The sequence below is a fragment of the Mchenga conophoros genome, linkage group LG3 (genome assembly GCF_057382185.1).
Source record: "Mchenga conophoros isolate Kocher_MC1m ecotype Shallow Benthic linkage group LG3, M_conophoros_male_GT1.1, whole genome shotgun sequence".
Lineage (NCBI taxonomy): Eukaryota > Metazoa > Chordata > Actinopteri > Cichliformes > Cichlidae > Mchenga > Mchenga conophoros.
The window spans coordinates 29665862-29688174 of NC_140528.1; the positions used below are offsets into that span (position 1 = coordinate 29665862).

Below are 22313 nucleotides of genomic sequence, written 5' to 3' on the forward strand. Positions count from 1 at the left end.
CGAGTGGTAATATTGCGTCAGATATGAGGGAGTAGAAGCAGGAAGTACCAGAGCATGGTAACATTACATGTAATCCCTCAGAGCCAGTGGACTGAGTTATCCTGTGCGTGGGTTAGTGACTAATTAAAATCCCTCAAATAACGGAGCTTCAGGAGAAACAAAGAAGAAGAGGAGCAGAGTGAAGGATGAAGGTCGTCCATCAGACCCAGTGTGTCCTCAGCTTCCTGTTCAGAGACAAACATCACTGATGTCAGCTCTTAGCTGTTCACCTCTGACCTTTATTAATACCTCACAACAATGTCAATGCACAACACCTGGATCAGCTGACTGCTCTGAAACAGAAGGTCAGAGTGGTCACAGCCAGGCTGGTCCTGGATCAGATTCTGTCGGCATATAAACCCGTCTGCATGTGTTTCCAGGCTGATTTCGCTCTGCTGATGGGGGACGACGGCGCCGACGCCAAACACAAGCACTTCAACTACGATAAGATCATGGAGCGGCTGAACCTGAGCAAGAAGAAGAGGAAGAAGCTGATGAAGAAAGAGGAGGAGACCTTCAGGTGAAAAGCCTCCACGCTGGTGAGCAGTGAACATCTGATCTCACATATAATCCAGTGATCCAGCGTTCGTTTCTGGCTCACCGTTAGCCCACAATAGAGTAGAATAGAGTCATCTTTATTGTTTTCATACAGCAACAACAAAAATTATACTCTCTCCTTTTACAAATAGGAAAAAAAGACCTTATTACACTTTATTATTATTATTATCACTGCAAGTTATCCTCCTGCATGTGACATGTGGAGCTAGCTGGTTCTGATTGGTTCTGATTTGTCTGTACGCAACAGGATCATTTTATGTGACATCGTCTGATTGATAAGCAAATGGGTTTTCCTGTTTAGGCTCAGATCGTTTTGATGTTTAGAGGCTCGCAGTGACATGAAACAACCCAAATGTATTAAAGCAAAAGTAAGGAGCCTGTTTTGAAAATGTAAGCAGAAAGTACACTTAAAGTGCTTAAAATAAGGGAGAAAGAATTACTCAGGTACCTGAAAATTCTACTTAAATACAGTAAGAAAGTATTTGCACTTTGTTACTTCCCACCTCTGCAGACCACTAAAATCCACATCTTTGAAATGATGTAATAAAATATGCAGGAGTTTAGCCCTGCTGCCTCTTAGCAAGAAGGTTTGAATCCAGTCTAGGTTCTATATTGGCTCTAAGCGTGAGTGTGAATGATTGGAAACAGTCATGGGAGAGGAGAGACACAGAGAGACACGTTAAGAGGGACATGACGGGCTGGGGAGAACATACTTGATACACGTGTGTTTCATGGAGTGAGGGAACATGTAAGCAACAAGGGGAGACCAAACACGAAGGCATGACTGGGACCCAGGGAACAAGGAAGTGAGAGACACAGATGTAACAGCGGCACTTCGTCTCCGTTTCACCGCCTTCAGGACTCAGTCCAGCAACAAGCTTTGGAAGCACAAGCAAGACCATGGAACTTTCCTTTCAACAAAGATCTTTAATGAGACTTTATGCCTATCTGACTCCCCACATGTAATTACCATATACCAAAAAGCACATCAGAACTTCACATTTCCATATCTTATGTTTTTACCATAGCGGTATTTGGAAATTATATATTTAACAATAAAAATGTATATTTCTCATTTTACCAGTACCAAGAAACCAGCCTTTAATTGGCTCTTACAACAGATGACACAACAAACTGGAAACACAGGAGAGACCAAAACATCACGGGAGCCTAACACACAAAGCAGTAAACAGGGAACAACGAACTCAGAATCACCTCAAGACTAACTAATGAACCTAAAATCATTATACATAACAATCACCAAAACAAAAGAAAGTCAGAGTCCTGGGTCAAATGACCCACACCCATCAGGTTTACTGATTTTTGAGTACCACCCTGAGCTGAAGCGGTTCTGTGGAGGCTTCCCCCGCTACAGAGAGCAAAGAGACACTGAAGAACCGTATGACAATAACCAGAACCCAGGATAAAGAGGTTCAGTGAATGTGGTGTTGAAGGTGTGGAGGTGGATCAGAGTGTCAGAGGAGACTCTGTAGAAGGACAGAGTGCCAGCAGGACAGTCCATATACACTGCTGCTCTGTTAGAGACAGAGGAGGAGGAGGAGGAGGAGAGGTCTGTTCTCCTGTTATTGTGACACACAGAGTACCGATCAGCATCGGAGCACCTCAAACTCCACGACTGACTGTTTGCTCCAAACCTGCCGTCATTGCTGCCTCCTCTCCCCGCGACTCCTCTGTAAGTCACTGAAACGTGAACCTCTCCGCTCCACTCGACCTCCCAGTAACAGCGACCAGTCAGACCATTTGTACACAGCAGCTGAAGCCAGTACTCAAACCTCTCTGGGTGATCAGGATAAGGCTGCTCCTCTGTTACTGCCGTCACTCTTCTGTTGTTGTCGGACAGTTTAAGTTTTCTGTGCACTGAGTTTGTGTCCAGTTTAAGATCACAGGAATCTGATGGAGAGAAGAAGAAACAACAAGACTTCATCTGCTGCCTTCTCCACAGACTGATGGAGACAGCTTCACAGTGATTCATCCTCTAGAATCTTTAGTGTGATTTAAACTAGTGTAATGTCTTATTTTCATAAATCACACACTCACACTTCCTCAGACCAGGTTTCAGCCTCTGCTCTCCACCGTGGTCCAGCCTGGAAGAAGAAACATATCTAAATTCATCTTTAAAGCAGAGACAGAGACACATGGACATAAAAGAAAGACATGAAAGGCCTTAAAATGCTTCTACTCATTTAAAAGACTTTCAAATTGCAATTCTGCTGTGTGGTACCAACAGCCATGGGTAACCCTGGATCCAACAGAGACGCTGAGACAGGAACATGGAAACTAGTTAGTGGTATGAAAATATATGAAACATCCAGAATATCAATACATGTTTCTGATCCTCTAACATCATGGAAAATCAAGATCAATGAGCTCCTGGCCTCTGCTCTATGGGAGCTTTCTTTCTGTCCGGAGCTTGTGTTAGCACGCCGATGTTACACTTTAACAGGTAGTTCCACTGACACCAGAACAGCACGGAGTAAATGAAAAATTGGAATGATGAAGGGGGAGGCTGAGGTTTCCCGGTTCACCAAGAAACTGGACTGAAGTGCAGGAGATTGGAAAAAAGATTCACAGCTTTTTATTTCAAACAGGCTCAGAGTCAAGTGGTTCAGAGGGCAGAGGGGCTGTTTGAGTTGGCAGAAGAAAACGCAGGAATTTTTCAGGTGATCTCATTGGATAGGAGGGCTGATCTTCTGAGACAGCAGAGAGGAATGTCCACAGGGCGAGGTGAGGAAAGTACAAAGAACCAGGGGAACATGTGACCCATCTAACAAACAAGGTGAATTGCTATTTTGTTGGTGATGGTTTAGATTAGAGCATTTTTGTCAGATAAATACTCCTCCCTGAAGTCGGATTGATTGATGATCAGATTAATGTTTCAGGTGAGATTTACCCACAACAAATATTGTAACTGCTACTGTGTTAAGAGAATACTGCTGTTAAAAAGCACGCTATTTGTTTAAAAGCTTTAAAACTGAATATTACACTTCTCATACAGCAGCACTTTTAAAATAAACATGTAATAAACTAATATAATAGTACATGTAACAATGTGATTAATTGATGACCAGCATTAATAAATACTGAAACTATCATACCTAAGAGTGTTCAGTCTCCAGCGTGGATCATCCAGTAAGCTAGACAGCAGCTTCATGCCTGAGTCACCTGGATGATTGTAGCTCAGGTCTAGCTCTCTCAAATGGGAGGGGTTGGAGTTCAGAGCTAATACCAGAGAAGTACAGCCATCCTGAGTGATCAGACAGCCCGAGAGCCTGAGGGCAAACACAAAGATGTAAAACATAAAGCAAAGAGAATTATGTATATAATTTTATTTTATTTTGATATATATCTTTAAGCTTGGTTCCAAAAAAATATGCTTTTATTTTTTCAGAGATACTGATTCACTCTATGGCACATGGATTCTTTACTGAACCATTGTCTCCAGAAGATGTATTGAATCCCACAGATCTATAATACTTGAGGAAGCTGGATTTGAGAGCACTGTAAATACAACATGCTTCTATTACAGTGTAGATTCACTGTTTGCGTGATTTGTTTCAGGGTTGAAAAGTGTAGCAACGGCATGTTTCCAGCATCGTACAAATTAGCATTGCTCTCTAGAAACAGTTTTCCCCTTTGTTTCAGGTGTAAAGGGACAGGAGAAGGGACTAAGACTGAGCTAAGATTTAAAGTTTTAAATGATCAAGGACATCCCTGTTGCTAGCCATTTGTTTAGTTGTGATTCAGCTGACATATTTGTGCTTTTTGTAGCACTTTAAATGTGTTTATCTAAAGTCCGTGATCATGCCTTTTTTATGGTGATGTGTGTTAGTGCTATGGCTTGTGTGTACTCCAGTTTAGCCGTTTTTCTGTTTGTTTTGGTTTCCATGTTGAGGTCCAGCGTACTATGTGTATAATCTTTTGGTATCATTAATCTCTGGCTCTCTTCCACAGCATGTCTTTGTCCTATCTTCAATCTATTATGTTAAGTCTTTACCTTACAATATGAAGTGCCTTGAGTCAACTATTGTTGTGATTTGGCACTAAAGTTGAATGAAAAAATAAGTAGCACTGAATATTGTCACATCCCACTACCTGCTAAGGGATGCAAAGGGAGATAGGACTTCTGCTCTGCGACAGCCTGCTAGCTGGCCTAGCAACCCACCGGACTCGCCTGCTACCCCTCCCCGGGCAAGGAGGCGTCGAAAGCGGTGTGCTAGGACAAGGAAGCGGGGCAAGCGTGGAGGTGTCCGAGTCAGGCTTGAGGCTAAGCCAACTCGCCCAGCTATACCATCGATCCTCTTGGCCAACGTACGATCTCTGGACAATAAAATGGACAACATACGACTTCTGAGATCAGTGAATCGCAAAGTAAGTGACTGTTGTGTGCTAGTTTTCACTGAGACATGGCTTAATGACAACATTCCGGACTTGGCCATACAACTGGAGCAGTTAGCATGCTACAGAGCCGACAGGGCTCTCGTAGACGGAGGCAAGACCCGAGGTGGCGGGGTCTGTGTTTACATCCGTGACGAGTGGTGTCATGATGCCACTGTAGTACGCAAACACTGCTCATCACTGGCGGAGTTCATGATCGTGATCCCTTTCTATTTGCCCAGGGAGGTAAGTTCGATCTTGTTGGTCGCTACTTATATACCTCCATCTAGCAACAACAGCGATAGAAATGCGGCGCTGAACGAACTGTATCAGGCCATCAGTGAGCAAAAAACAGCACACCCAGACGGTTTCATCATCCTCGCAGGAGACTTTAATCATGCTGATCTTAAAACTGCTCTCCCAAAGTTTCATCAGCATGTTCATTTTCCAACAAGGGGAGACAACATATTGGCCTTGGTCTACACACAGGAAAATGGAGCATACAAAGCCATCCCCCTCCCCCACATCGGCACCTCTGATCACCTCACTGTTATGCTAATGTAAGCATACAGACAGAGAGTGAAGGTCATCAAACCTGTTATGAAAGAGGTAAGAGTGTGGCCACAGGAGGCCACCTCTGCTCTTCAAGACTGCTTTGGGTCAACTGATTGGGACATATTCAAGGAAGCAGCCACCTACAGTAACATCATAGACATCGAGGAGTACACAGATACGGTGAGCTCATACATCACCAAATGCATTGATGATGTAACACAAGTGAAAAGTATCACAACTCGAGCCAACCGGAAGCCATGGCTAACAGGAGATGTCCACAGGCTGCTGAAGGCCAGAGACAAGGCCTTCAGAGCTGGGGATGAAATAGGCCTGAGAACAGCGAGAGCCAACCTGTACCGTGGCATCAGGAAAGCGAAACAGGACTACACACACAAGATAACCTCCCACTTCAATGATAGCAAGGACGCAAGAAGCCTATGGCAGTGCATCCAGGCTATTACAGACTACAAGCCTGTAGCGCGTAGCTGTGAGAGCGACACCACTCTGCTCAACAACCTGAACAGCTTCTTTGCACGATTTGAAGCACAGAACAACACACGCCCACAGAAAACACCACCACCTCCACACGACCAGCCTCTGTGCCCGTCTGCTGCCAGCGTGAAGAGGACACTCATCACCATCAATGCCCGGAAAGCAGCGGGTCCAGATAACATCCCTGGTAGTGTGTTGAAAGACTGCGCAGAGGAGCTGAAAAATGTCTTCACAGACATCTTTAACACCTCCCTGAGGCAAGCCACTGTCCCATCATGCTTCAAGACTGCCACCATCATACCTGTGCCAAAGAAACCATCCCCAGCCTGTTTCAATGACTACCGCCCCGTGGCACTGACACCCATTATTATGAAGTGCTTTGAACGACTAGTCATGTCACACATCAAATCCACCCTACCTCCCACCCTGGACCCATACCAGTTCGCATACAGAGCGAAACGATCTACAGAGGATGCAATCTGCTCTGCCCTCCACACAGCCCTAACTCATCTGGACAAGAAAGACTCATATGTGAGAATGCTGTTCATAGACTTTAGCTCAGCATTCAACACCATAATACCACAACAACTCATCTGTAAACTGGACAGACTGGGCCTCAGCACCTCCCTCTGCAACTGGCTGCTGGATTTCCTCAGCCAGAGGCCTCAAGCGGTGCGTGTGGGCAATAAGGTCTCAAACAGCATCACCCTGAGCACGGGGGCTCCACAAGGCTGTGTGCTCAGTCCTCTGCTCTTCACCCTGATGACACATGACTGCACACCAACCTACAGCTCCAACCACTTTGTGAAGTTTGCGGACGACACAACGCTAGTGGGGCTCATCACTGAGGGCGATGAGATCCACTACAGGAGGGAGGTTGAGCTCCTGACCACGTGGTGCAGAGACAACAACCTCCTGCTAAATGTTAGTAAGACCAAGAAGATTATTGTCAACTTCCAGAGAGGCCACACCTGTCACCCCCCATTGACCATCGACGGCGCTGCGGTGGAGAGGGTGAGCAGCACCAAGTTCCTGTGTCACGGCGGGGTGCGCCGATGTGTGCGGAAACAGGACCCAAAAGCAGATGATGACGAGGAATAGTAATGATTAACAGAAAAGTGAACCTTTATTGCGATGACGGCAGGAAATGAACCAAGAGACCAAAGCAAACAGGCAAAACACTAAGAAACAAAACACTAAGCTGGCAAAACACTAAAGGTACTAAGACCAAAAACTATAACTATGACTGAGGTGGAAAATAAACAGGCTAAGACTATGACTATGACTGTAACTCTGGTGAGATAAACAGACGAACTGACAATGGCATGAAGAAAACAAAAGGCTTAAATACAGACATGAGGTGATCAGGGGAAGTGGCGACACATGGGGGAAAACAACTGACAGACATAAACCTAATGACAGGACCAGGAGAGGAAAGCTAAATACAATGAACAAAGAACACATGACATTGTCAGAATAAAACAGGAAATGACAACACAACTTAACAGACCTAATACGTGATGAAATAAATAGAAAACCCCAAAACATAGAAAACCCAGGAACAATAACTGCCTAAACTAAAGGCAAATAGGAAATAACACAAACTAATAACATATCAAAAAATACAAAGAAAACTCAGAGTGCTGGGTCGGAGACCCAGCCTGTGACATCCTGGGGGTGCACATCAGTGAGGACCTCTCCTGGACCACCAACACAGCATCACTGGCCAAGAAAGCACAACAGCGCCTCTACTTCCTGCGCAAACTCAAGCGGGCAAGTGCTTCACCACCCATCCTGACCACATTCTACAGAGGAACTATTGAAAGTATCCTCTCCAGCTGCATCACTGTGTGGGGCGGTAGCTGCACTGACTATAACAGGAAAGCTCTACAACGCATTGTGAGAACAGCTGAGAGGATAGTTGGTGTGCCACTCCCCTCCCTGCAAGACAGTTACACCACTCGCCTCACCCGCAAAGCCATCACAATTGTCAACGATGCAACCCACCCTGCGCACTGTCTGTTCAGCCTCCTGCCCTCTGGAAAGAGATACAGAAGTCTCCACTCCCGCACTACCAGGCTCACCAACAGCTTCATCCACCAGGCTGTGAGACTGCTGAACTCTCTTCCCTCCCGGCTCCCAGCCAGCAGAATCACCAGATTGGCAGAAGTATAGGAAGACAGACTGGACTCTACCCCTCCCACCCCCCATTCACGCACACTCTCCAACAAGGAAACACTCTCTGAACCAAGAACTGGAAAACATTCCTGACTGGAAGCAACTACCTCTGCATTGCAATTGCACACACCTGCTGCTATATATTTTTAGTATTTCTTTTAGCACTATTTATATTATTATATTACTATTACTGCTGCTATAGTCTTATGCTGCATTAAAACAAAATACCCCTATCAACCACAACCTGGGACTACCTCAAGTAGACTAGTATACTATTTTCCAGGGAACACTGTTGGAACACTTTATTTTATTTATTTTTTGTCTATCCTGTTACCTATTTAATATTACCTTATTGTTAGGGCTGTTTTTGTTGTGCATCTGCACTTTATTGTTGTCAATGTCTACGCATGAGACAGTGTGAAACGTAATTTCAATTCCTTTGTATGGCAAGTACATTTGAAGAAATTAACAAATAAAGTTTTCTATTCTATTCTCACCAGAGCCAGGCATATCATAAAAGGCTCCTCACAGTTTGGCCGTAAACACTTCCTGTTGCTATCAACAGTCACTGACCCACTAAGTCCTTTTTGACAACCTTGACATTACAGTGCACTTTATACAATTCTGTTTAACAGGTTCTCATTTTATATGGTTAGTTATATATACACAAGGGCGTAGATTTGGTTTTGGCATTGGTGGGGACTAGGGCTGGGCGATATATCGAGTTTTTTTAAAAATATCGATATATTTTCATACGAGATATAAGATGTGACAATATCGTTTATATCAATATAGTCTATGTTACGTTATAATTATACTTGTGGAGCCGCAGGTTTGCCTCTCTTTCGTCCAGTTTTGTCTCTACGCAACGTTACTCGGCCTCGCCTCTCCTTCACTGAACACAACTCCCCCTCCCCCATAGCTTCACCTGCAGGCAATGACAAGATGAAAGCGGAAAATCTCCGTTAGCGAGTTACCGCGGATCGCCCCGTGCGTGGGGCTGGACGGCGTCAACGTGTTAGCGAGCTAACCGCGCTAACGACATGCAGCCCGGAGGGGCTGCACGGCCTAAAATCCTTTCATTTTCTCAAAACTCGACAGTGAGCCTTATGTATGAATTCTGGTTGCGCTTACTGACCGTGAACCGATTTTATGTGGTACACAGCGCTCAGCAATCTGTCAAAAAATGTTTTAATATGACTTTGCTAAGCTACGGAGCTGCACCGCTTGATGGATTGTCGGAGGATTACGGCTACCGGGGAGGAGCCTCGTGGAGTGATACGTACTGTGCTTCAACGTAATATTACCGTACTGTATGTGTATAAGGACCACAAATGGCACCTGTTCAGAGACGTGGTGCAGCTGTGAAATCTGTCTCTTTGTTATTATGCTCAGCGTCTATTAGTTTACATTTTGACTGGACAATTGTGAGCTTTTTGTCATGCACAAAAACAACATTGTTTTCTTTTATTTATGGACCATGATTATTTAATAAATGCTGATAATTTATTTTTGAGTAATTTCTTCATGTACATCTACGCTGTATGTAAATAAAAGTGCCCGTGTGACATCTGGGACACAGTGTGACTAAGAACTCTTTTTGTTCTTAACTTATGGCTTTAAAAAAAAAAAAAAAAAAATCGAGATATATATCTTATATCGCCATCCAGCTAAAAAAAAAAAAAAAAAAAAAAAAAAAAAATCGAGATATGAATTTTGGGTCATATCGCCCAGCCCTAGTGGGGACGGATGATTCAACCACCAAACCATGCCCTATTTCTTATTTTTTTCCTTTTTGTCTTTGCTTCTTGATTAAAAGAAAGAAATATACTTGCCTACATATGCTATTCTGCATGCTTTTAAACCATTTAAAATTACAATTAATAGTTTTATATGTGAATTATATAATTTTAAATTACTATTAAACAAGTGACTGACTAAAGTATTTTAGGCTTTAGTTTACTTAAGCCATAATCCATATAAATCTAGTATCATACAAACATAAAAATAGCTTCAAATACAGTCATGACAATAACAGAATATGACTTTAAGGACTTAACAACATTACTTCAGTTACACCAACATCTCTTATACATTAGCACTAAGGGAACACTGAATGACCTGGTGGTTTTTCTACATAAAACTAATCTAAGATTACCACAAAGTAGAGATGGCACGATACCACTTTTTTATGTCCGATACCGATATCATAAATTTGGATATCTGCCGATACCGATATGAATCCGATATAGTGTTTTTTAATAAACAAAACTGTTTTTTAAAATATCTTGCTGCATTTTGCAAGTCTGCAAGTTCATACTCAAGTTTAAAACAACAACAACTACACTAAAGCTATTCTGTTATATCTGTATACAAAAAAGATATTTCATAGTTCAGCAATACTGATCAATCTAATAAACTTAGACCTACACCATCCTCCCTATTCTGGTATTTTAAAGCGTACTTAGCGTAAATATTAAGCAACCTAACTAATAGGGTTCCAACTCCCAGCAACAACAAAAATAAATAAATAAAAAATAGGGAACCACCCCTCACGCGCCACCTCATGATGCTTAATAGACGTAATCAACCTTAATTTGATGCAGTGTGAAAAAAAACAATGCACAGAAATCAATTATTTTTCAAGAAATATTAAATAGATTCAACATCTTTCTTCAACAAAATTGCAGACTGCACAGATGGTACCTTCCCAAAGGAAAAAGTACTATAGCTTACTAGGGTATATATTAGACTTAATAGTCACTATATACAGTAATTGACTTCTATTCATTTTACATCAAATTAAAACTTTGGGTGTCAGATAATTATTTATTAAAAGCTCGACATTTTAAATGAGAATAAGAAAGAAAAGTATGTCTTGGTGCCCCCTTTTCCCTGTTCATGCCCTATCGGCCCCCCTGGCTAAACTTTGCTAGATCCGCCCCTGCACAGTTACCAGCCGTCAGCTACGTAGAAAAAGATCCTGGTGTAGAAAGTAATATTAAATAAATTCTAACAACAGCTTATCAAGCTTAAACGTGCTGCTGTTGTTCAGCCGCTGGTTTCCTCTTTCTGGTGCAAAGTGGGCCAAAAGCAAACCAGAGAGACGGACTCGCGACAGAAAAGCCGATCAGCTGATCGTTAAGCAGTTTCATGATTGAAGTAGCAGCCGGAGAGCGAGAGGCAGTCGCTCGTTAAGCTTAATGTGGGAATACTTTACAAACATTCAGAGATGGACTTACACACTTGCTTTACTTCTCTCGGGGATAACTTTGTCGGAGATGAAATGCCGGGTTGCTAGCGAAGCTCCACATGCTATCCAGACCACCGACAGGTCCCGCATGCCACAGCCGCTCTATCACGTGATGCATACTGCTCCGACGTGCTAACGTTCTGAGGCGAGTTACGGCGTGTTGCAAGTTTTGTGAGGTGCTTTCGTGATATTTAATGGATCGGATTACATTTTTTATTTTTCTCCGATATCCGATCCAGTAATTTAGGTCAGTATCGGACCGATACCGATACGTAATATCGGATCGGTCCATCTCTACCACAAAGTGAAAGATCTGTCAGCAAAATTATGCAACATTTTAGGCACATTATTGACCCAATCAGTTCAGTGAGCTGGGATTGTTTATTCTAAACATGAACTACTGTTACAGCAACAGACATGGACTACTGGTGCCCCCACACAAAAACTCAATGTACACTATGTGAAGGAGCCAAACACATGCCTTCTCCTCTCGTTAATCTATAGCACCAAATCATCAGTCAGTCACCTGTGACCTCGCCTCTTCACCTCTGAGCTACAACATGGCAGAGCTGCCTCTGTCACCTGATAAATAACAGTGAGACATTCCACATACATGCAGTCACACATGTGCTTCAAATACAACAATGAACCAACAAGTCATCTTCCAATTCCACCTGGGATCTTGTGTCACCATTACTCTCTGAGCTTTGTGTTGGTTCTTCTGTCACGTGACAAATAGGACATACATGACAATAAGAATAAAATGTGTAGCTGCTTCAGTGTTTCTGTCACTTTGTGCAGATCTTGACTCGTCAGTAATGTTTGTAGGCTGAGTGCATTTTTAAAACAATTTGTGCAAACTGCACTACAAGGTGGAATATTTGCAAAATCATGACTACCTCATGACATTTTGTCTCAAAAATTAACCCTATGAATATGTCAGTGCCATTAGGATGAAATTATTGTGTCACCAACATTTTAACGTTAGACATATAATTCTAACAGCCTCTGTAAACTAATATCCTGGCTGCTCAAAGCTGCCGTTTTCTCTGACAGTTTCAATCAAAATTAGAAATGGTGCTCTGAGACTGAGAGAACTAATAGTGCTGCCTGTTGTGCAGTTTACAAAACACGTTATTCATGGTTACATACAAATTGAGACTGATGTGGGCCAAAGCCTAGCATAGCCTGTAAAGTTATTATGACGGACACATTTTATGTGTTAACTTGGCTTTAAGTGACTGACAGGTTTCTTTGAAAAATACTTTCTTATATCCAGGTTCTTCCTTCTTGCTGCCATCCTCCTCCTTTCAGGTCCTCACAGCGCAGGCTTGCCGCTGCTAAAACTAAACAGAGCTCCCCGAAAGCCATAGCCAATCACATTTGCCATAATTGTCACATGACGTAGGACTCCAGTAGAGAACTTTCTGCACCGCTGGGTGAATGAGACGTTGACAGATCGGTTTTTTTCCTCCATCGGGTTTGTTTTTCTTCACTTGAAGAGATCAAATTATTGGTGGGGACAATTCAATAATGTCTGGATATTGGTGGGGACATGTCCCTTTTGTCCATGCCAAATCTACGCCCTTCTATATACATATATTTTAGTCATCTTGTGTGAATGTGTGTGATTGTGACTTTTTAAATGCACCTGATAGTGGAGCAAATTTCCTGATTTAATTGTAAGTCAATGACAATAAAGGCACATTACTTTTTTGGTAGTAAAATGAAAATATTATTTAACATATTTGCAATAATTAGTGGATATCTGTATTTGTACCTTGCATCTATACATTGTATGAATGTGCCTTGTTGGCATGCCCAAAATGCAAACCGCAAAGGTTCATAATTCTGCACCACAAACCAATGATTGACATCAATGTGGCTATGAATTTTATATGCCATTTATCTAAATACCCAAATAAAAGAGGGCTTATTATGGCTGCATCATCAAATACCGCTTAAGTAGTTAATTAATGTGTATATAAAGCTACATATCAAGAAAATCATCTGCTGGTCATCCACTAAAGATAAGCCAAACCCTAACCTCAGAGCCTCCAGTGTACAGTGTAGACTCTCCAATCCCACAGACAGCAGCTTCACTCCAGAATCCCACAGGTCATTGTTACTCAGGTCCAGTTCTCTTAGATTAGTCGACCGTGAGCTGATGACTGATAACATAGCTCCACAACTTCTTTCCGACAGATTGCAGCCACTTAGCCTGGAGAACAGATAAAGACACACAGTGAAACAGATTCTATGATAGACAGTGTAAAACGCTGTTAGGTTATTTCAGTTAAAGTTTTCATGAGGAAAAAAAAGATGGTAGTTGAGTAGTGGTTTTATGTTGCTTTTTCACAGGATAATCTCAGCTATAATTCAAATATTAAACTTAAAGTAAGCTTTATACTAAATCTAAAGCCATAATTAATGTTAGCATGTAGTTATATGAAGATCTGCTGACTGAGAATTACTAGTTGATAACAGCCCTGTGTCAGTTATTCGTGCACTCACAGAGCTCTGTGGGAGGCTTTTACAACTGGCAACAGCCTCAGAAGAGCCTCCTCTGAAGCAGAGTATTTCTTCAGGTCAAACACATCCAGATCTTTTTCTGATGACAGTAAGATGAAGACCAGAGCTGACCACTGAGCAGGAGACAGTTTATCTGTGGAGAGACTTCCTGAACTCAGGGACTGTTGGATCTCCTCCACCAGAGAACAATCATTTAGCTCATTCAGACAGTGGAACAGATTGATGCATCTGTCCGGAGACAGATTCTCACTGAGCTTCTTCTTGATGTATTGGACTGTTTTCTGATTGGTCTTTGTGCCACTGTCTTTCTTCATTAGAAGGTCCTGCAGTTTATCCTGATTGGTCTGCAGTGATAGACCCAGGAGGAAGCGAAGGAATAAGTCCAGGTGTCCATTTGGACTCTGCAAGGCCCTGTCAATGGAAATCATGTGGATCTTCTTTGAAGATGTCTTCCTTAAAAGCAGTCGAAGGTTTTTCAGTGATGGTTGTGGTAAAGGCATGACATTTATGTTGCTGTTACTAAGTGACATCCTTACATAAAGAGCAGCCAGAAACTCCTGAACACTCAGATGGACAAAGCTGAACATCCCGTCTTTCCCTTTCCTTCCTCGCTCTTCTTTGAAGATCTCTGTGAACACTCCTGAGCATACCGATGCTTCACTAACATCAGTGCTGCTCTCTCTCAGATCTTTTTCATAGAAGATCAGGTTGCCCTTGTCCAGTTGCTGAAAGGCCAGTTTTGCTAATGACTTAATGTATTCAATGCTTTTCTGTGGGCCATACTTTTCTTTTGTCCGATCAATCTGAAACACCAGGAACTCTGCGTACATCTCAGTCAGGGTCTTGGGCAGCTGTCCTCCTCTTGTTTTCAGCACATCTTCTAGAACTGTAGCATTGATCCAGCAGAAGACTGGGATATGGCACATGATGTGGAGGCTTCCTGTTGTCTTGATGTGGGAGATGATTTTGTCAGCTTGCTCCTTACCTTTGAATCTCTTCCTGAAGTACTCATCTTTCTGTGGGTCAGTGAACCCTCTGACCTCTGTTGTACTGCTGATAAACTCTCGAGGGATCTGATTGGCTGCTGCAGGCCGTGTGGTTATCCAGATGCGAGCAGACCGTAGCAATTTTCCATTGATGAGTTTTTTCAACAAGACATCTGTTTTAGTTGACTTTGTTACATCGACAGAGCGAATATCTTCAGAATGAAAGTCGAGATGAAGGCGGCTCTCATCCAGCCCATCAAGCACAAACAGAAGTTTGAATTTACTTTTGTCATAGTTGGTAATTCCCGATGACTGAATATCTTTAAAGATGTAATTAAGAGCCTCCTCTGTGATGCCTACAGTTTCTGGGATACATTCATGAATGAGCTCTGCCAAACTGAATTTTTTTCCCTTCAGTGGATTCAGCTGACGGAAGGTGAAGGGGAAAACCAGATGCACATCTTGATTGTATCTTTGTTCAGCCCAGTCCAACACAAACTTGTGAACAAGGAATGTTTTTCCAATTCCTGCGATTCCATTGGTCATCACTGTTTTAATGGGTCTGTATTCTCCAGAAGGATGTTTGAATATGTCTGTGGGTTTAACGGCTTTCTCTGTTTCTTCCGGCTTCCATGCCTTTTCAATCTGCCGGACCTCATGCTGTATGTTGATATGTATGTCATACCCAGCTGTGATGTATAGTTCTGTGTAGATATCAGCCAGACGCTGTTTATCTTCTGCCCACCCTTCTTGTGCACACATAAACTTGTCCTGGAAGTTTGATCGAAGCATCTGTTGGTAATGCGTGATGGGTTGAGGCTCTGGTACTGGAACCATCACATCTGTGTCAAACAGGGTGATAAACATATTGTGTATAACTCATATTGCTGTCATGTCATTCTCTAAAATGCCACACTACGACTGTACGACTGGACATGTATTGGCTATCTGCAGCTGACCATTTTTTCTGGAGTGATTTTATGCACGTCTATTAGCGGTCTGCATCTTTTGAACTCAAATGAGTAAATGTGAACGGTAGGAATCTCGCTTGATCATCATGAACTTGAGGGATCACAATGTCTAGCGAGCCATTGTCATTATCAGCTGCTTGGTGAACTGGAGAAAGAAAAGGACAACCCCTGAAAATGGGAAGCATTTAGCACAGGCGTATGGCACTCCAGACCTCGAGGGCTGGTGTCCTGCAGGTGTTGGATGTATCCTTGATTCAACACAGCTGATTTAATTAGCTTGAAGTTCTCCATAGGCCTACTGATGAATTAATCATTTGATTGACCCAGGGTGTTATCTAAAACCTGCAGGACACTGGCCCTTGAGGCCTGGAGTTCAACACCCCTGATTTAGCATGTGATGGCCATAGAGCATATCCTCCCTCTCTGATCTTTTAATAGTTTTGGTTTTTGCTGTTCCTTGCCATTGCTAGCATGAGATGGTAACTGCAATCCATTCAGGATGCACAGGGAATCTGGCCTGTCGCATATCAGTACATGTAGACAGGTTTGCTGTGTCTGCCAGGACATTTTCAAGAATGTGATGGAGATCACAGGAGAGAAGCTATCGTTAAAGAACTGAACTAACTGAGGCTGTAATAGTATACTGTAGTAACCTAAATAATTATAAGGATAATAGGAACACTGAAAAAAAATTTTTTTAAGTAAACTCGGAGGATACCAGGTCTAGAGCTGTGCACCTCAAAGGGCTAACACAGGAATTTTGTATAAGTTCCTTTACAGTGGAGTTCAACATTATAAGTGACTATAAAACAACCAAGAATTATGGGTAAAACCAGGTGACAGTTCAATGTCATGCTCACAGTTACTTCACATTGAGATATTTGGAGTAAAGAAGCCTGGAATGTATGGAAAACAAAGCAGTGACTTACCTTCAGTCTGAGGAAGAGGAGCCTGAGAGGTCAAATCACTGACATTCACTGACAAACAGATGTTGAAAGTGTTAAAGCTCTATGTAACTTTCTCAGACTGACTTCCTGTTTGTCCCTTGCTGTGACTCACCTTCGGGTCTGGGCCTGATAACAGACAAACTGAGCAGCAGGTCATTCCTGCCGATCCTCTTTAAAACCCTTCTGGTCACCTCAACAGCTCCAGAAAGTCTGTAGGTCTGCACCATCAAGTCCACGGTGTCCCACCTGCTTGTTGTCTCCAGTCGGCTCTTCTTGATGGTCATGGGGCCTTGAATGACGTCGGTCTGCTGTAGGAACCACTTGAATTTATTAAACTCTTCATCTCCCAGATCTTCCAGAGTGTTTAGAAGGTCCTCCGACATCATCACAGCTGAAGGAAGATAGATTAGCTGTTAAGTTAAGCAAGCAAGTACGGAACAGCCAGACAGATCTGACTTTTCCGCCCTTCTATATATTATTAGTAAAAAACTAATACTTAAAATGTTAAAATTATAACTCTGTAATTGACATAATTTCTGGTTGTAATAGAGCAGGGGTGCCCAATCCCGGTCCTCGAGAGCTACCGTCCTGCAGCTTTTAGATGCATCCCTACTCCAACACAGCTGAATCAAATGGTTTGATCTCTTCAGCATGCCATCATGTTTGGCAAAGGCCTGATAACAAGCCATTCATTTGATTCAGGTGTGTGGGAACAAGGATGCATCTAAAAGCTGCAGGACGGTAGCTCTCGAGGACCGGGATTGGGCACCCCTGTAACATCACCCCTGAGTGATGTTAACAATTATAATAACAATGACTATTGTTGCATGGCCCAGTGGAGCCACAGTTATGTTGAGCTAAGTACAATACTTAATTCTTGATGTTGGTGTTCTGTATTGTTCACTGGTACTGTATTTATGTTTTAATATCTATATGTTTTCTGTCATGGTCTGTGTGCAGGCAGGCTGGAAGAGAACCCAAGTGCAGGACTTATGGAGGCAAAAGTGAACTTAACAGAACCACAGCTTTATTGCTGGCCGAAATACAAAACTGAAATAACATAAGAACAGAACAAACAGGCAGAAATGATGGTATGATGCGGCAACAAGCACCAAAGGACACGCACTATAAATACACAGACTGGAATGGGCAGTGGCGGTCCCAGCCTGTTTGGCGCCCTGGGCGAACACTCCCTCTGGCGCCCCCCCGACCCCCCCCCCCCCACCACCCACACACACACACACACACGAAGAGAGAGTATACATTGTATGCAAACGGCTACCAAACAGCCATCATAATTCGTCATACAATGAGAACAGGACAAATCAACACCTGACAATGACTAATTAACATTAAAATCTGTAACATAATATATTGTTTGGAGTTTAGTTTGTTACTGTTGCTATTTTCACCATTTCTTCTTGGAGCAACTGTAACTCACATAATTTCCTTAGGGATTAATAAAGTATTCTGATTCTGATTGTTTCAGGATGAGCTGCCATCATCCGATCACACTGTATCTTTTGCTTGTTTCTCCTCCTCTTTTCTCTTTTTTCTAAACTGAGCACCTGATGGCTTTGAACTTTTCTTGTCCATCTTCCATTGCTTTTAATTTTACACTCCAGTATGAACACCCATCCCTCAACCCAAGGATCACCACAATATGATCTAACACACCTACACCTTAGTTCACAGATTCACTTTGTCTAGGGTTTATTTCTGAGGTTTCACACAACCCAGGATTCAAATCATGAATACATAATGGGCTTGGATTTACAACATTATAAATGAAATGTGCTCTATTTGGAAGCAGCAGGCCCCTCCCCTTTCGACGGGTTGTGTGTGAGACTTTAAATCATCCATACATCCGCTTCCTCTCATCCTTTTCAGGGTCGCGGGGGGCACTGGAGCCTATCCCAGCAGTCATAGGGCGAGAGGCGGGGTACACCCTGGACAGGTCGCCAGTCTGTCGCAGGGCCAACACACAGGGACAGACAACCATTCGCACTCACATTCACTCACACATTCACACCTAGTGACAATTTGGATTATCCAATTAACCTATCCCCACAAGCTGCATGTCTTTGGACGGTGGGAGGAAGCCGGAGTACCCAGAGAGAACCCACGCAAGCACGGGGAGAACATGCAAACTCCACACAGAAAGACCCCGGCCTGATGGTGGAATTGAACTCAGGACCTTCTTGCTGTGCGGCAACAGTGCTAACCACCGTGCCACCGTGCTGCCCTTTAAATCATCAAACTGTAAATTTTAAATTGTTATTGATCCCTTTACCCCTGGTCATAAGGTGTATATTTATTTTCTTACTCTTCTTATATATATTGTTTGTTTACTTGCACTGCTGTAACTGGAGCCTCGTCGTCTCCTCTCTCTATATACTGGACTGTCTGTAGCGGAGATGACAATAAAGTTTACTTTGACTTCAGCAGCGAGCAGGCGCACCGAGGGCTCTCGCGCTCACTTTTCGCATATAGAATTTCGAAAAACATCTGTGCAAATCATAAGTCTGTATCATGATGTCTGATGTTTCCGTGTTTGTTGGTTTGTTTTTATTTTGCAAGTTGGTTATTAGATGTCGCTCCAGCTGGTCAGAAAATCCCCCGCCGCCCCGCCCTCTCCTCCCTGGGCGCACCTCGCAAACGGAGGGTGCCCATACTCCCAGCAAATGGGCGATAGAAAACCGATCGGTGCCTATGCCATTCCCCATATGCGCTGGCTGACGTCGGGGCAGCATGAGTTAGAGCATTTTTTTTTTTTTTTGCCGATGTCCGTGATGCTGCCCCGCACCACGATGTCGCCCCTGCTACTGGGAACGGGGGAGAACGAGGAACAGGTGAAATAACAGCTGGAACCAATTGGGCAAATTGAGACCAGGTGCAGAAAACAGAATACACCAACAGAAGACACAGACTTTGAAAATGGAAAAACAGGAAATCCGTAGACAAATCACAGAGGCACAGAACTAAACTTATATTAAACACTACAGATAACAAATTACAATAACAATACACTCAGTCACTGACCCAGGACCGTGACTGTTTTGCTGTATAAATAAAGTTAGCTTGGCTTTATTCAATTCAATTCAACTTTATTTATATTGCCCCAATTTACAACAACAGTTCTCTCAGTAAAATAAACCTTACAGTAACAAACACAGTATATTAGCACAGTCTGTAGAATAGTTTATTAGCAAAATAGTTCAATAGCATCAATCTAACTCAGATTCGCCAATTCTCTGTCGAATAATAGATTTTAATCTGAAACAACTTCATGGTTGAAAAATACAATATGAAAAAACCAACAGGGTGTTCTAGACCTTTTAAAGCTAATGTTGCTCACTGTAAGCTAATCATGTCACCATAAATACAGCATCAATAATAATGTAATCACCTTTAAATATAAACGGTTCTAAGTGTGTATATATATATATATATATATATATATATATATATATATATATATATATATATATATATATATATATATATATATACACACACACACACACACAGATAAATAGAACAGAGGACTTCTCCCTTTCACTGTGCTGCTCTGAGGTTACAGCTGAAGGGAACTTTCTGGACTTGTGAAATTTCCTGTTTATTCTCATATTTCTTTACAGTAAATCTCAGGAAGTGTGTTTAATTCCCCATAAAAGCAGATAAATCAGATAAAAAGTGGTACACGAGTCGGTGATCGTTCATGTATGACTGTGGCAGAAAATAACCAAGAAGTCCCTCTGTTTGTTCAGACAGCACTGACCCTGTAAAACTCAAACACTGATACTACAAATTAGTAACTACTGCTACTACCTAGAATAAGCTGTCGTCAAGTCAGTTAAAGCTGTGAGCAGAAGGTGGGAATGTGTTTCAGACTTACAGAAACAGGAGCGCTGATGATACTTTGGAGGGTTTCTGATCCGAGCAGCTGTGAAAGACGGCAGGAAGAGGAAGATTGAGTAATATGAGGCAAGTATGAAATGTGGTCACACCTCTGCTGACTATTACACGTGAAGCTTTAAAACAGTCCTGACGTCTCAAAGCACATCAGGACTTTAACAGGCTTAATTTTTCAGTGTGAACACGAACAGAGGAAAAGAGCAGGACTTTCTGTCCTAAACCATAAGAACATAATCTGACTCGTATGTGAGGGTTTGCTGCCCCCTTGAGGACAGAGCAGTGTGAAAATTCAGAAATCAGCATTTTAATCTGCTGTTTAAAATACTGCGTAGTCTGAAGCAAAAAACAAACAAACAGCAAAAACATGCTCACCAGCGTGGAACTCCATAATTAACCTAAAACTGGTCAATGATAGCCCATAATTATTTAAGACAGCTGACTGAAAAGGTAGTCTGTCAGGTCCTTTTTGATCCCTGGGTCATCTGCAGGAATCACACTGTGATCCACATCCAGTTTAGGCCATTCCCCCTCTTCTTGTAGGGAAATTCTGGACTATTTAACCATCCTCACATTTGAGGAAACCTTTCATACTTATGGATGGATCATCTCTGCAAGGTTCTCCTTGGAGGAAACATCTCTCCACTGATTCACATCTGTTGCTTCTCGAATGACAGAAATTCTGTTTGCAGCAAAGATACTAAATGTTCGGTTTTCATTGGAGATGCATTGTATTATATTAGTCCAGAAAAATGATTTGTCCAACCTTATCTGCAACTCTTTTTGCAGAAGCATGTTCACTGGAACTGCAAGAGCTGCAGCAGTGAATTCCAGCCTGGGAATTGTAGTTTTCTTAAGGGGAGCAACCCTAGCTTTTCCCAGGATAAAGTCAACATGTGATGTTATTCTTTTTCAGTTTTAAATATGACACTGTTCCATAACTATCTTGACTTGCATCAGAAGAATGATGAAGTTGTGCCTTATCTGGTCTTCCATAGAAACTCAGTTTAATGCAGCGTTTCACTTTTAAATCAGCTGGAGATCTTCCAGATGATGTAGGGAGACAAGATTCCCAAAGGTCCATACAATGAGCTGACCACAGACTAAATGTGCCTTCTGGTTGGTGGATTGTCCTGCACAAAGGTGAACTCATCTGTTTCTATGCACCACTCTAAACCCACTGCTCTCTCACTTGGAAGTTGATCTGTGTCCAAATCCAGATCCTTGATTTTCTTTGCCCTCCTTTCCTGTGGGATTGACATGAGCACTGTGCGACTATTGCTGATCCATTAGTACAAATATCAGTCAGGCTCTCCACCATATGTACTTTTTCTTCTTATGAAGCAATAGATTGTAAACACTCATAAACATAAAAAATATTTTTGACTCTATTCACCACTTCAGCTGGAAACTGTTGTGCATTATCATTTGCAGTTCTCTGCAGAGCATAATTTGGACAGTTTGGTGAAGATACTCCTCCCAAATTAAAAAA

General features: G+C 42.4%; 1 protein-coding gene across 1 annotated transcript; it reads right to left on the reverse strand.

Annotated features, from left to right (window-relative positions):
- Positions 1-1526: 1526 nt before the first annotated feature.
- Positions 1527-20906, reverse strand: LOC146578063 (NACHT, LRR and PYD domains-containing protein 3-like). Its single transcript, XM_085256283.1, has 8 exons — positions 20805-20906; positions 17019-17297; positions 16889-16936; positions 13985-15830; positions 13518-13691; positions 3714-3887; positions 2656-2702; positions 1527-2508 (listed from the first exon to the last, which is right to left on the reverse strand). Exons 2-8 carry the CDS (start codon positions 17290-17292, stop codon positions 1967-1969), a joined length of 3105 nt encoding a protein of 1034 aa, XP_085112409.1. The 5' UTR covers positions 17293-17297; positions 20805-20906; the 3' UTR covers positions 1527-1966.
- Positions 20907-22313: the final 1407 nt, after the last annotated feature.